The sequence below is a fragment of the Megalobrama amblycephala genome, linkage group LG7, assembly GCF_018812025.1.
Source record: "Megalobrama amblycephala isolate DHTTF-2021 linkage group LG7, ASM1881202v1, whole genome shotgun sequence".
In the NCBI taxonomy this organism is placed as follows: Eukaryota; Metazoa; Chordata; class Actinopteri; order Cypriniformes; family Xenocyprididae; genus Megalobrama; species Megalobrama amblycephala.
Window position 1 is genome coordinate 42,980,804 of NC_063050.1, and position 16,460 is coordinate 42,997,263.

The following is a 16,460-nucleotide window of genomic DNA, read 5'->3' on the forward strand; positions in this document are numbered from 1 at the left end:
CACCAAATCTCCTTGCATTAAGCCAACAAAACTATTATATTCTCAAAAAAAGTTATGATGTCTTCTTCATGTTTTTTGACAGATAAAAAATAAAAACAGCATAATTTGCTTTATTCTTTACATTTTCTCAAACTACATGCCATTGTCAGTTATGGCAAAAGGTTTTTTTTTTGTGTGTGTGAAGACATCATCACTAGAAGTAGCTCTCAGCCTTTAGGCTGTATAATTATGTTGTTTACCAGACACTGACTACAATAAATTAGAGGACTATAAACTAAAACTCCACAAAATAAAGCACAGCCTTCTATAAAACTAATGGGAAAAAATGAATGTGTAGCCAATGAAGATATAGTGAGAATGAAAAGTTCAGAAAGTATCTGAGAGGAGCAGCAAACATTACAAGAGAACAATATAAAAGGGACAGAAAAGGGTAATAGTATAATGTGAGTTTTAGTGGGTGTTGTGTACTTTGATGGGTGATCCATTACTAACTTTTTGTATATACCATATCTTATATGTACTGTACACTGTAAAAAAAAAAAAAAAATACTGTGATTTTAACAGTAAAACTCTAAAAATGCTATGGTGAAAAACAGTTCATTGGTTTACAGAAAGTTTCCGTACTATATACGGTGAATAACTGTAATAGATCTAACAGTACATGTAATGTAATTTTACAGTAAAATCCCTTTAAATTTATAGTTTTTGGAAGTGAAAAATAAGTCATTGTATAATGTACAGTTTTTGGAAGTGAAAAATAAGTCATTGTATAATTTACAGTTAAAAACCGTAAATTGACATTCCCACAATTAGGGGCACACTTCACATTTTCCGTAAATTTAACAGATTTTTTTTTACAGTGTGTAAAATAAACAGTTATGAACCATAATTATTACAATATAAACCTTTAAATTATACAGTTTTGAACTGTAAAATAGACAGTAAACTAACTGATGTCCCATAAAACCTAAAATGTTGCTACCGTATTTTTTACGGTAAAGTTCTGGCAACCACAACTCCCGTTTTTTACGGTAAACTTTACGGGGATTATTTTTACAGTGTAAATACACCCCATCGTATATTCTATTTTGCATTATTCAATTTTAACTTGTCTTTTTCTTTCATATTCCTCTTTCCTTACTACATTATTGTATATTTCACTACTAGTACTGTGTATACACTTTGGCAATATCGCAAATGCTGACAATAAAGCTTTGTTGACTCTAAGAGAAATATAAAAATGCACATCAGCTTTCTTTTCTGCATCTTTGCCCCTTAAGCTAAGCCTATCCGCATACACTCCCAGTAAACTCCCTCGGGTTTGTTTATGTTTCTCTTGCCCAAACAAGGAGGCGTGGGCTAAATTTGCATAATCTGAAAAGATTGGTTATTCTGTGGCAACAGTGTCGTTAGGTTTACAATGTCTTAAGATAACAGAAACAGATAACATCACCTAATGACTGTATAATGTAACTAGCCCTTTAGCGACCTATTGAAACCAATAGAGCTCCTGGTTTCTGTAAACACAAACAGAAGTCTTAAACAATGCACTTACCTCATTAATGGAGCTAATAGCCTTCTGTTATGTCAACCAAAACAAACCATTAATAGGAACTCATGAAGGTGGTACATCTTGAACATACAGAAGTAAATGTTCATGTGTTTCAGGTTTTTCAACCCTTTGGCTTACATTTCTAAAAAATGTACAATGAACAGCCACACCAAACCCTTCTATGTAGTTAATAAAGGAAGTGAATAATGTCTTAATTTATATCTACAAATTCCAAAACGTGTATTTTATTGGTGTGATCAGGCCTAGTCTGCAGTAATTACATTTAGCTTATATTAAGAAAAACAAATGTAAAATGAAAAAAATATATTTAAGCAAAAGTTTGTGTGTGTTAGGTCAAATACTTCACACCAAGGTTTAATACTGTACGCCTGTAAACAATTAAACTAAATTTGGGTTCATTCATCTGAAAGGCACAGCAGCTCCCCCCATTGACACCTTGCATTTAATTAGCATGGCTATTTCTGCTAAAACACCAACACAGCGCAGATATGCTAATGCAAGTCTACACTGCGAACATGTCGGTAAAATGCTCCATCAGCTAAGAGAGTGGCTAGCGTTAGCATTAGGGAGAGCTGGATCGAACAAGCTCAATGACTTGGACGGATTTTGGACGGTCAGCATTTCACCTGGTATGATGCAAAGATCTTTAAGCACTGTAATGCAAACTTTTCCACTAATGCATATCACGAGTGTAGCAACTACATAGAAAGTTGCGGTTTATGAATTACAACTGTTAAAACTATCATTTTAATATTAACATCATCTTATCTTGGGGCCATTGTCAAAAGTAGACTCAATATTAGTAGTTTAGTGTGATAGCACATTAACCATATCTGAAATATTATCATTGATAATGACATTCAGTCATCTTGGGTGTACACTGGTACTTATAAGAGAGCCAGCCAGGTACATGTTCATATGGTACAGGCTAGTACTAACAACATGAATTAAGATCACATGAATACGTGACAGAAATCTGACAGAAGTGTGCGTAATAGAGATTAAAAGTGTTTTTCTAAGTCTATTTATTTATGCATGTGCTTAAAGGTTATGTGATGATGTTGTCCACCCTTTCCCTGTAGTACTGCTATCAACGAGCCTGTCAAATTTCTAGGCTGAATATTTCACAGTTTGGAAAAACAGAGGTCCTCCCTGTAATTGCCAGACAGCCATACTCCTACACGCAAACGCATACACACAAACACAGATACACTAATCCAAACATACATACACACTGCACGCATACAAACACTCTTGCAATCCCATCCCAAAACCACTGAGATGCTTTTTTTTCATTCTCGGCAGTAATCCATATTACTTGTGTGTACAGTATGTATGCCCTCTGCACGTGTACATGCATTTGTCTTATGAAGGCCTAGAAACAATGCCAACACATTGCAGCAGAGAAACAAATGTTCAGATTTATAGTTCCTGAGTAAACATGATATATACACAAAGGAGAACAAGAGAGAGAGAATGTGGAGAGGGAGATTTGTGAGTGAATCTGTGTGTTTGCATTGGAGAGATGGAAGAACAGAGCAATTTTACAAAATGTAACTGCTTTTAAACATCTGCTCAGTCTTATGTTGAGTTTACTCACACATCCAAAAGAGAACGGGGTGAAAAAGAAATCATATTACTGGCCCTATGATAATCTGTATGAAGATGTGTCAACATTTAGAAACAAAAACATAAACATGCCACCCTTGCAATAGATTCAATTCACATACATTGACTGTCCCTTGAGTGAGTCTGTCATTTTTACAGTTTAATCCTCCATATTACATTAAAAATATTTGATGATAGATGTCCATGCCACTAAATTTATAATAATTACACTACATAAACGTAAAATGCAATAATTATGCACAACGTAAACGCATAGCCAATAAAAACCACGGATTATATTTACTCGTTCTTTTTTCTTACCCAAGATATTAACAGGAGGTCAGTCGTCAATACGTTTTGAATAAATAAATTAGTAGTCAAAAAATTCTGCAAGCTGTCAGCAAGAGAAATACAGATTCAGATGGACTGAGTGAACTCAGTTTCACATTCGCTAGATTGATACAATAATTACATACGATATTGTAAATCGTGCAGCCGCGCTCTACCTGCACGGACAAACGTGCGCGCGGATAGCACGGGTTTATGACAGCGAAGCGCACGTGGCCTCGCGAGCAGCGGGATCATCCCGGGAGAAACCGAATTAAAGCGGGCTAGATAATATAAGCGGAGGAGGAGGGGTCGTGCGAGGCTTGTGTGAGATATTTCTACGTCAAAAAAAGGAAGAAAAAAATAGATAAAAAGAGGCGTCGCTGATGCTCGTGTACCAGAGGACTCTGGGTGACGCGAGTCTCCGCATAATGAAAAAAACAACTAAAGTTTGGAAATGACACGCACAACAACTCATACGTTAATAAACTATGCAGCATCGTGTGAAACGCAAATAAGGTGTTTATGGTTTATCCTTTTATCACCTCACAGAAAGTGTTAAAAAAACATCAAAAGCAAGGACAAATTGCAGAAAAGCGTCTTACCGGCTTTGCAGGGATCCTTGTAGTCTATCGTCTCCGTTTTCTCCTCTTCATAATAATCATAACTGTCATCATAATCTAAACAACTGTGCAAGGACACTTTGCCCCAAAAAGTCAAGCCGGCCAGCAGTAGTGTGATCCAATTCATTTTACTGGTCAGTGCAGAGTGAAGGTAGTCCATCTGAAGTTTGAATGAGCGCGGATCAAAGTGGAGTGTCTCGTAAGAGTCCGGTAGTGGTGAATTTAGCGCTACACGCGCCGTGTGGACATCATTGTGTTCATTATCATAATTGGTCCGGTTCGACAGACGGGGCAGGACCGTCAGCGTCGCGGCATCTCAGCTGGACGCCCAATGCATCGATATGAACCTCTACAACTACGGCAGACACCAGCTCACTTTTCTTTTCTCTTGCAGTCAGGATTCCTGAAGAGGGAGAGCTGCAATGAAAGTCAGTCTTTACATGAAACAAGTTAAGACACTGGAGGCAGAGGGTGAGGAATGATGTACATTTAAATTATTATTTAAATTAAGATGTTTAACATATTTAAATGAACCTGAGCAGAGTTTACACCATCCCCATACAGTATAGGCTAGCTCAAACCCTCGACAGACAGACAGACAGATAGATAGATAGATAGATAGATAGATAGATAGATAGATAGATAGATAGATAGATAGATAGATAGATAGATAGATTTTACACACTATCAGAAACTTACTTAACATCAGGCATACATCTTTCATGCATTATAAACACAGGAAACTATCTGGTTTACTTTAACAATGGCAACCGATTTGACCCAAAACGAGCCGGTAGCTATAAAAGTCACACATTCACTAAAATTTGCGCAATAATCCGGCAAATGCACTGTTTTTCCCGTCGCCTATACAAAACTTCAGGATGTAGCGCAAGTTCCATGTAGGTGAGATCGTATTTAAAAACTGTTATAAATACAATAGTTGCTTTATTAGGAGGTGACAGTAAAAGCGTCTGTGGTGTGACATTTAACAAACCTGTTTAACTCCCCTCATAAAGTAGGTCTCTCAGGCGCTTTCTCTCTCTGTCACACACGTCTCTGAACTAAAAGCAGTTTCTCAGTGTGTAATTTGCTGCGTGAGGCTGCTTTAATTTGGTCAGTGTGGACCTCAAAATAGCTGCACCCAGCTAAAACAAGGAAGCCAAGAAATACTTGAGGAAATAAGTGAGCAGGTTATAGCTGATATATATTTCTTCCACTCAACGCATCTCGAGCAGAATGTAGCCTCTAAACTTCTCTGACTTATATGAAGTGACTGTCAAAACGCCGAACAGACTCATGAAGACGGCTTTGAGTTCGTTTATACATTTTCAGGTCCTGGCTAAATATATTTACCTGCGATAACCTTTGGGGCCCGGTCTCCTTTAACGCATATTTACCTCGGGAGAGTTTACTGCGAAGCCGGTACGATTTAAGCGCATTCGTCATCTGACAGAACAGAGCGCGCGACCTCTCTAGCGCGCAGAGCGTCCAAGTATATGGAGGAGCGCGAGGAGACTCGAACCTTTATCGCGCGCTACTTTACAAACATAAAGAATAGACGCGCCGTAGTTTAACACTGTGGCGTCAAACCTTGTTAAAATATGAGAGAGCTTACCTCAGAGAATGCCCTCAGGGTCTAGTGTTTTACAGCCTCAAAGCGCAGGCTCATCCTGAGTACTGCCCTCATATTCCCCCTCTCTCTCTTTCTCTCTCTCCCTCCCTCTCTCTCTGGAAACACTTCTCCCACAGCCATTGGAATATTAGAGTGAGCTTGCAGACTGGTACCGCTTATTCCAAACGTGCCCATTTCCCTGGAGATTAACGCGTCTCTCTCCCCCTCTCTCTCTCTCCTGACACACACATACACACAGATTAGTTCCCCCCTCCCTCACGGCAAGGTAACTGTGTGTTGACGTCACGCCATCAATCCATCAAGCTATGCCTCACTTGGCAAAAAAACTCATGCACACACTCATACACTGCATGACAAGAGCACTAGTGTTTGTAAACGAGCTTTACCGTGGTTAAAATGACTATGGCATGCATGATTGGCTGCTAACAGGCCATTTGTGCATCCTGACAAAGTCAGAGAGAGTAGGAAGAAAACAAGGCAGTGCAAAGATGTTTCTGACAGGAGGGGAATCTCCTTTGATAAGTGGAACAGCGAACATACTCTTAAGCTTTCTTAGAGTTTGAGTGCATGTGTGTGTGTAGATCAGGTATTGTCTATATTGTGGGGACCAGAGTTACAAAATCTTAAAATGCAGAAAGGTTTGTGTGAGGTTATGGTAAGGAATAATAATAATTAAAAAGAAATCATTAGATCCACCTAAACAACATTTAATTTTCACAAAGTAATAGAAAATAATCCCTGAACATACAGAAATTTATGACTACATCAGAGATAATATAATATAATATAATATAATATAATATAATATAATAACAGTATAATTACAACAACAAATATCAAAAACCAGATTATATAAATGAAAATAGATTATGAAGATATTAATGTCACAAAAAGTAAGAATCTGTTTCTGAAATAAAGGAGCAGAAGAAATATATGACTCTGATCGGGTTGAAATCATAAGTGTTTCTGGAGGACTAAAACTACAGTATGAAAGATAAGGATAAATTATATTTATATTTTGTCTGTATTTACCAATAGACATCTAATTAAAAGTTTGTGTATAGGTTTGGCTATACTTGTGAGGGCCGGATTTTTGAAAATGTCCTCACAAATATAGTGAAGCATGTTGAAAACCATATTATGAGGACATCTGAGGTGCTCTTCATTATTTAAAATGCTCATAAATCAGGCAAGAAAAAACGTATTGATTATACGACAGCAATGTACTTAAAATGGGAAAGTTTTTTCTTGGGTTTTTGAAAAGTTTCGCGTAAAGATGACAATGTAGTCAAAATGACCCTGTTTACACAGATCTGCAAAAACGACTTAAAACGCTGTATTATTCATGCCAGGCCAGTAGTTGGCGATGTCACTTCATAAAGAAACACTCGCGCCTATAGACTGAACATGTAATACGAATGCACATGACCTCACCAGTTTTCGCAAATTTGAGTTTTTGTAGTTTACATGGAGAAGATAACGGTATTCTTACGTGTAATGATAAATACCAAGTTCTGTCATGAAACTTTAGATGGCGCAGGCTGATAGGTCCGTATCTACATAGTGCAGCTGATTGGTTGCTGTTGCATTCAAATGCTGGTGGTGTTTGCTGTTAGCCGTCTGCAGCACGCTTTCAGAAACCCTCCACCTTCCCCAGCTCCACCTGTCAGGGGGAGTTACGGGGGTTATTTCATGTTTGTTACAAGTGCAGCAGCAGCATATCTGTGAATGTATTGGCAGTAGCAAGTCTCGGTACTTGCTCTAAAGCAACAGCAGCGTAGCAGATCTATTCCACCAACACCAAATACATTAACACTGCCAATTATGCCAATCTCTCTGAGAGTTGTCATGATAGAACTTTGTCATGTAAATGAACAGCCAAATCGCATAAAAAGTTTTCCGTTTTTACTTGAAAATGGTGTTGTGTAAATAATGGCCCCTTAAATCAACAGGTCATTTGAGGGGTTAGATTTATGTGTAGGGTTAGGATTTACCTAATGTCGTCCACTGTATTAAAACCATTGCGCCTGTGCCCTCTTTAATATAGTGAAACCATTGCATGTGCACATGTGTAATTTAGTGATTTCATAATGACACTCAATCACATTTCTGCCGAGTGCATGTCAGCTGCTAAATATTGTATTTGAAGAGACATCTTCCATTAAAATTAATAACCTAATTAAAGGTGGCCAATCAGCTCAGGCTTTTAAAGAATGTGGTACTATCATGAGTCTTTATGGAAATCACCACATCTGACTAGTCTAAATACACTTAGAATAATCTAGAATAAATATGTGATCAGGTAAGGTGTAAAAAATGTAATATATTAATTTGATTTTGAGATCACAGATGAGCTGTTTAGCACAAATGTTTTGACAAATCAGGATTTCTGTTGCCTTGCCTGCATATAGCTTTATTTTTGTTTATTTATTTGTTGTTCTTGTTGCAAGTATAGCCATGCATGAATTACTGTGGTGAAGGAATTCATAGTTCCTAGGTTTTCAGCATTTAAATTTTACAAAACAAATTTGGAGATAACTGTCACATAATATTATTCATGTTGCCTTCAAATTACTGAAAATTGCAAAGTTTTTGATTTGCTTTATTATAGCAAACATCTTTGTCGAAAGACTAGTGATTTATGATGTACTGTAGGCTATGTTGTGTAATATTTGAAGAAGCAGCATGCATTTTGATGAGAAAAGGAGACACATTCAAGTGTCGTACAATGTAATATAAGCATGTGAGCATGAGGCACGAGTTAACACGAGCCCAGCCCTTTCCCATACTTCAGTGGTTCCCAAACTAGGGTACACGTACCCTTGGGGGTACGTGAAATGACAGAGGGGGTGCACAACCAAAACACTGAGTTTTGCCATTCATTTAATTCTGCCCCAACTTAAAATAACATTAAAACCAAGCATGCATTTCTAACAGACAAAATGCTGCCTCTAATGTAAAAACAGGAAAATCGTAGTGCCTTAAAGTGTTAGTTCACTCAAAAATGAAAATTATGTCATTAATTACTCACCCTCATGTCGTTCCACACCCATAAGACCTTCGTTCATCTTCGGAACACAAATTAAGATATTTTTGATAAAATCCAATGGCTCAGTGAGGCCTGCATCGCCAGCAATAAGACTCCATTTTTCAATGCCCAGAAAGCTACTAAAACATATTTAAAACAGTTCATAGTGGTTCAACTTTAATATTATAAAGCAACGAGAATATTTTTTGTGCACCAAAAATAACAAAATAGCCTCGTTTACTGAAATTATGTGATTTTGACGCTCTGAACCACTGATTCGAAACAAATGATTTGTCAAAGCTTCATGAAACGGTGTTTTGAAATCGCCCATCACTAGATATTGTGTAATTTTTGGCTCACAAAAAGTATTCTTGTTGCTTTATAATATTAAAATTGAATCACTGTACTCACATGAACTGTTTTAAATATGTTTTTAGTAGCTGTCTGGGCATTGAAAAAGGGAGTGTTATTGCTGGCATTGCAGACCTCACTGAGTCATCGGATTTTATCAAAAATATCTTAATTTGTGTTCCAAAGATGAATGAAGGTTTTACGGGTGTGGAACGACATGAGGGTGAGTAAATGATGACATAATTTTCATTTTTGGGTGAACTAACCCTTTAAGGTCAAATACACAACATCCAATCAAATTAAATCATCTTTTGTGGTCAAAACTGACTGCATCCACACAATATGCATATGATAGGTTGCCTCAAGGCCAATGGCAACAATACATGATCTTTGGGAGCACTTGATAATTACAGACAAGTGTGTTGGATCAGGGTTGGGTCTGAATTTTGCAGGTAGGTAGGCACCCCCAGCATATTCCAAAGTCTGACATGCTTTGTGTTCCATAGTTTCATAGTTTTCATTTACATGCTTGGAACGCATCTCAGCAGCTCAGTTAATAAGCTCCATCTATGCATATGCTGTGAGTTTGGGTTGCTTATAACGTTCATCTGCAACATGCACCATTTCACCAAATTTGTATAATTTATAAACCTACGCCACGACAGGAGAATACATCAATATGTTTCTAAATATGTGAAATGCAGTTCATCGCAATTTCAAAATAAAAGTTTAAGCCCTCGCTCTGAGTTTGAATGTTTTGATGTCCCATGTTCTTGTTGAAGAAATGACAGTGGCTGTAGCTTTTCTTTCATAAATAAGTGGCCAAATATTAAAGATTAAGCGAACATTTGAATTAAATGTTGTTTGGCCAATATTAAAAAAGGATTTGTTCATACTGTAAAGTGTAACAACAACAATCACCAGGCCGTCGGCGCCCTCTGCAGGCAGTTATTATAATACGTAATGTACATAGGTTGATTATATTAGATTTTATATTATTAATAATTATATTATTAAAATTATTATAGTATTTTATTACATTATATTCAAAATGGTAAGCAAGTGAAAAAATCCTTTATTATTTTTTACAAAAGATAACATAATTTGGGGTTGGAATGACAAGTAAATGATAACATCGGCTGATAACTTTTTTTTTTTTTTTTTTTAAAGCACAAACCTGACACGAATATCAAGCAGACACTTGAGGGTTTCTTGAAAGACAAAGTTAAAGAACTAGCTAGAATTTATTGTAATAATTTTGTACTATTTGTTAATTATATTGTATTTTAGTAAATGACTGTCCTAACCACAACCTAAAAACACACTTGAGTCAAAGCTACACTAGTTTAAAGGGTTAGTTCACCCAAAAATGAAAATTCTGTCATTTATTACTCACCCTCATGCCGTTCCACACCCGTAAGACCTTCGTTAATCTTCAGAACACAAATTAAGATATTTTTGTTGAAATCCGATGGCTCAGTGAAGCCTTCATAGGGAGCAATGGACACTTCCTCTGTCAAGATCCATAAAGGTACTAAAAACACATTTAAATCAGTTCATGTGAGTACAGTGGTTCAATATTAATATTATAAGTGACTCATTTGTGCTCTGATGCTTCATGAAGCAGTGTTTTGAAATCGGCCATCACTAAATAGGCTAAGTCGTTATTTTGTTTTTTTTGGCGCACCAAAAATATTCTCGTCGCTTTATAATATTAATATTGAACCACTGTACTCACATGAACCGATTTAAATATGTTTTTAGTACCTTTATGGATCTTGAGAGAGGAAATGTCATCGCTCCCTATGCAGGCCTCACGGAGCCATCGGATTTCAACTAAAATATCTTAATTTGTGTTCCAAAGATGAATGAAGGTCTTACGGGTGTGGAACGTCATGAGGGTGAATAATAAATGACAGAATTTTCATTTTTGGGTGAACTAACCCTTTAAGTTGCTTGAGCACTTTCCCATTGAGAATGGTCAATAAATTTCTATCTGGATATCCTACTTTAGATCGAAATTTGTTGCCCATTCTCAATGGGAAAATGCCAAGCAACATGGTAGATTAAGATTAAGGCCAGATTAAGATTGTGTGAATTTTCTAACAGGAAACTACATTCATTAAATTCATTCACACATTAATTCAGTCCTGTCATTGTTTCTTATCTCGTCTACGAATTACATAGCACGAATTAGTTAAATGATAGGATGATAAGTATTTTGGAGAAAACGTTGAGTAGGCCTAGTTTGCGTACTTGGATATTACTGTCCGTCATTTACATTATAAAATAGTTGTCAAATATTAAAATTTCAGCAATTTAATCTTACCTCGCAGTCTTCGACAGTCGCTGTGTCGGCGCCACCTTTCACCTGTCACTTGATACCTAACAACATTAAGAAATGACTTACAATAGATCTATAAAGTTTAGTATTGAGTTAGCCTACTTGCTTACATTTTGGACACAGTTTTGCCAGTTACATTGTCGCCAACGTTGTAGTTCCAAACGAAGCTACAACAGACAAGCTGCGCATCTCCGAGCAACACAGTAGTGTTTTGTTCCTGATTTAATCAATAGCGAACTATTTGAGTGAATTATGTCGCCACCTACTGGCGTAATTATATCACCTGTAGAAAACGTGACTGAGAAATTCCCATATTGCTGCACAGACGGACAGTCTGTCTGCAACGTGATTCAATGACCGTAATTTACTGCTGTATGTTCTTCATATTATTTTGAATATAATTATTGAAGTCTATAGGCTACATAAATATAGTGCTGGTTTCATAAAACATTTTAATATATTTAACACTCTGCAGGTGTTTTTGGCATGAGTTTGCACGTAATATTCCATTAAATTAGAGGACTTACTAAGAGGAAGGCATGGAGTGCTCCAATGCAAAAGGTGAAGTCTGGTACTACACACTGTATGTGTAAGTGGGGAGTGAGGGACCGTGCCCTTTGACCCCATGTGTGACCTCAGTTCTGGAGTGTAGTGGAGTCCTTCTGTGAGTAAACACACACTTGGCCAACGGGAAGAGAGGATTTCCTCTGTTTAAACACTGTGTGTGAGAGTGTGTGTTCCAGGAGAGAGGAGACAGAAGCGAGGTCAATGAAAGGGATGTACTGAGATTTGAACATTTTCACTGTTACTTTGGTTGCATCAAATGCCTCTAAAAGGCCCAATAAATAATCTACCTTATAATTTCATTCAGCAATATTTTATAATATTACCCATTTCCATCCACATAAAAGGATGGTGAGAATATGCAAAACCAGTAAACAAGGAGAAACTGTGGAATGAAAAGAAACCTCATAAAGACATGGGTTTACCATGAACACAAAGCAAGCTCTGTGTGTGTGTGTGCTTAAGATAAAGTTTAAAATTAAAATAGAACTTAATTCAACAGTAGTTTATATTTTAATTTGAATATAAACCAGTGCAATTAGAGGATTTCAAAGAAATAGAACAGCTGCAGAAGGAGAGATAGAAAAATATACACTTGTAAAATGTGTGCGCTTGTACAGAAATGTACATTTACAATTACATGAGGCACATAGTCAAGTAATTTCTGAAAGGAGCTGAGCTTTCAGCCCCGTACTAACACACGGAAATCACCATGCTGTGATTTTCCTTAAGTAAAGAGTGTATGTGTGTGTCAGGAACTGGTGTCTCTTTGAGTCTGTCTCTGGCTGTGTGAGATATGTTTCCTCTCCAGAGTGGAAGTGCATTATGATCAGCTTTAGGGAGTGTGTGTATGGACATTTCTGCTAGCAGTGTGGACATTTCTGCAAGTAGTTTGTGGCTGAATGGAATTCCCAACATACAGCATGAATGTAATATAAAAATATTTTTTTAAAGACAAACAAACTTATTTACATTGTTTGTGAGACCTCATTAAAGGTACAATATGCAACTTTTGGCCCTTTTAGCAGTTGAAAAAAATAAAACTGCATGCATTTTGCAGAAAAACATTGTGTTGGTTGTGCTTCGGCTCTGCGTGACTCTGATCCTTCACAACACATCAATGAACTCTGTTAGAGAGAGCTACATATGGCAATTTATCTGTTACCTTTATCTAAAATACCTTACTCACCTGGTGAGTAATAAAAACACCATCTCTACGTTGCTTTTACAACATTTCAAATCCCTCAGTTCTCGCCATCTCTGAAAATCCAAGCCAATGTTTTATTATAGCCTCACATTCTCTTTTTTTTTCCAGCAGACTCTACACTGATGGGCATTTTTTTTAAAACGTGCTCCATGTCAACCTTTCTCGCTTGTTGTGACAACTAAACTCCCACACCATACATGCGTCAGTAGTAGCCAGAGCAACTTTTCTCTCAAGACACGCACTGGCAAATGAGGTGTATATGTATGTATGCTTACTGTGGCAATCAGGGCGGGGCAGAGAGCCGTGGGAATGGAGTGCGGCCAAATGACGCGAGTGTTAAAAGGGACCTATTATGCAAAATTCACTTTTACGTGGTGTTTGAACATAAATGTGTGTCGGACTCGGCAGTGTGTGTAAACAACCACCATATAATGGTAAAAATCCAACCATTCCTTTTTTTAAATCCCCATAAATCATAAGCAGTGTCTCAGAATAATTTGTTACATCACATTGCACAGGCCCCACCCACGACTGCTGATGGACTCTGCCCTATTAGCTGTACACAGTCTGCTATGTTTATCTCCTCGCCAGAGCATTTATCAGCAGCGTTCAAGAATTGTATTCCTATTAAAGCTATTCATTTAAGAGCATTGAGTAATTTTCTGTTTTCCTTCTGTTGTTTGATTCATATTAAAAGCATATACAGCAGTAGATGCTGTATATTACGCTGCTGTCACTTTAATACAAAGATATAATACATGCAAGTTTGATGTCCACAGACATAACCGACTGTGTTTGTGAACCTTGTGTTTTTGACATAACCTTGTGTGTATTTGAATGTTTAAGTGCAATAAGATGTTAAAGAGAAATTTAGTTTTAGAAATTAGAAATTAAACAAACAGATGTTGTTTTTGGCAGAGTATCCAGAATGAGGTTTTACAGGCTCCGCCCTCTTCCGGAACGCAGGGTGGGGAACAGCAGCTCATTTGCATTTAAAGATACATGAAAACAGCACGTTTTTCCTTCCACTCAAAAATGGATATTAAATGATCTGTGAGGTATTTTGAGCGGAAACTTTACAGACACACTCTGGGGACATCTGAGACTTATATTACATCTTGTAAAAAGGGGCATAATAGGTCCCCTTTAATGAGCGTCACCTGTGCGCCACACTGGTCTTGAGTCCCACGGAGAAGCTCCGGAAGGATAAAAGAAGGAGTGATGACAGTGAAAGACGAGAGAGGATCAGGCCTGGAACATTTATGTTGGTGTTTTTTTTTTGTTTATGCATCAGTCGTCCATGAGGGGCTGTCGCTTTACTTATGTTTTGTTATGTTTATTTTGTGGATAGTTTGCCGGTTTTCGCCTCTTTCTTCTCTGAACACAAAATCTCAGGGTAAGACAAAGTATTGTAAGAAGCATTGATAATGTATTGACTCATTATTTAAATTTTGTTACATAGTCCTTTAACCAAATTACACTAAAAACATTAATTTTGCTTATTAAACAGATATAACTTTATGCTGAATTTTCATTTCATAAGGTGTATGTGTAACTCAGGTTCATGTGCAGCCCCTTGCATTTTCTTTCCCCCATCACCTCACTATGAAGGTGTGGACTGCTCCTGATAAGATAAGAGTTATGCGGACCAAACCACTCGGGCTTTGTGGACAGGGGAAGATTGGACAGCCGAGGTGGCAGCGCCAACAGGAAATGGCCCCCTTTGAAACAGGAAAAGGACGTGAAGAGTGTTTGTCAAAGGATACTGAAAGGATTGTTACATAAACTAAAGGAGCTTCTGCGAGTTTAGGTTGGTGTGTGTGTGTGTGTGTGTGTGTACTAGTTTCAGCATGTGTAAAGGCCAGATTTTGGCAAATGCCCTTGTAAATACAGTCATTAATATGAATGGAAATCTAAAATGCAAGATAGGGTTGCATATGCATCTCCTAAAAGTAATATGTAAAATACACATTATTTTTATTCTCTCAAATTAATGATGATTTACTTTTACATTTACTTTTGTATCTTTACTTTGTCACTCTCCCTTCTTTCCTGTACTTCAACTCTCTCTCAGGAGAGCTATTCTTCGATCTTACCACAGAATGAAATGGACGGATTGACAGAGGACAAGTAGAAAAGGTGGTAGCTTGTCCTTCAACTGTGGGTGTGAAAAGCTGGATCAATAAAAAAAAGGAAGAAAACTTGCTGTGTCCACGTTCATCTTTGTACACTTCAAATGTCTTTTAGAATTGCCATGTAGCTATTTTTCTTGTCATGAGGTTAACAAATGATTATGTACTCAAAGTTACTTTAATAAGAGAGTGTGAAAACGTGAAAAAAAAAACATGAACGCGTTTGTCTGTATGTGCCTGGGGTAGTGACCTATCATACGCTGTCTCTGATTGGCTGTGGCAGGGTTCTGCCGGGGTTTCTGTGAGGTGTCTGTGGAGGTGACTGCTCATCTCTGTGACTGGCTGATCCCCAGCAGCAGCTGTTCTAATACATAAAACTCAAAGTCCAACAGTCGCATGAAAACACCTCCAGGGCATCTGTTTGTCAGACTCTACCGCAGCCACTGGGGAAATGGAGGCTCGGTGCGCTGGACTACACAATCGCAGAGTTATCATTATATTAAGGATGTGACATTTGTTACAAAGACAAAGAACAAGAGTTTACACTGTGCTATTTAAATTAAAAGAGAGATGCAGGATCGTGACATATCGAAGATAAAACTAAAGAAAGGGTATAAAAAAAGAGTATCACTCTCTTTCTTACACACACATACACACAATTTCATTCCCTGCTGGATTTCCCTACAGTAGCCCAGCATGTGTCATGATTAATAGATATAGTTTAGAGGTGTTTCTTGGGTAATTGCTGCTTTGCTAGAGTCAGTCATAGCCACACACATGCACAGGTCAAAAAAAAAAAAAAAGATTATAACACATTCCAACAATATAGCCAAGAATGCAAAAGTTTATACTAAACTCATAACCCAAGGTACAACTAAATTAGAATTTTGCATTATATCAGTAAAATGCTATAATGCTACAGGGTTGTTGGTGGTTGCCAGGTTGCAGTGTGGGTGCTATGGTATTCTGAGTGGTTTTTATCAAGTTGCTATATGTTTTGCTAGGGTGTTCTGGGTGATTATCTACAGCCCTAAGTCAAAAGAGTCCAATCCATCAGTCTCCATAGTGTT

The 16,460-nt window shown here is 37.4% G+C and overlaps 1 protein-coding gene and 1 long non-coding RNA gene across 2 annotated transcripts in view; one reads left to right on the top strand and one right to left on the bottom strand.

Moving 5' to 3' along the window:
* The window catches only part of tll1 (tolloid-like 1), a 44,909-nt gene extending 40,457 nt beyond the window's left edge, over positions 1-4,452 (bottom strand). The window contains exon 1 of the mRNA XM_048197592.1: positions 4,114-4,452. Coding sequence (XP_048053549.1) covers positions 4,114-4,291 — 178 coding nt within the window. The 5' untranslated portion in view covers positions 4,292-4,452. The remainder of the gene's footprint in view (positions 1-4,113) is intronic.
* A 60-nt stretch (positions 4,453-4,512) lies between these two features.
* On the top strand, positions 4,513-15,459 carry LOC125272610. Its single transcript, XR_007185892.1, has 4 exons — positions 4,513-4,602; positions 14,610-14,654; positions 14,870-15,068; positions 15,333-15,459. It is a non-coding gene; the product is annotated as an uncharacterized LOC125272610 (long non-coding RNA).
* The last annotated feature ends 1,001 nt before the right edge of the window (positions 15,460-16,460 follow it).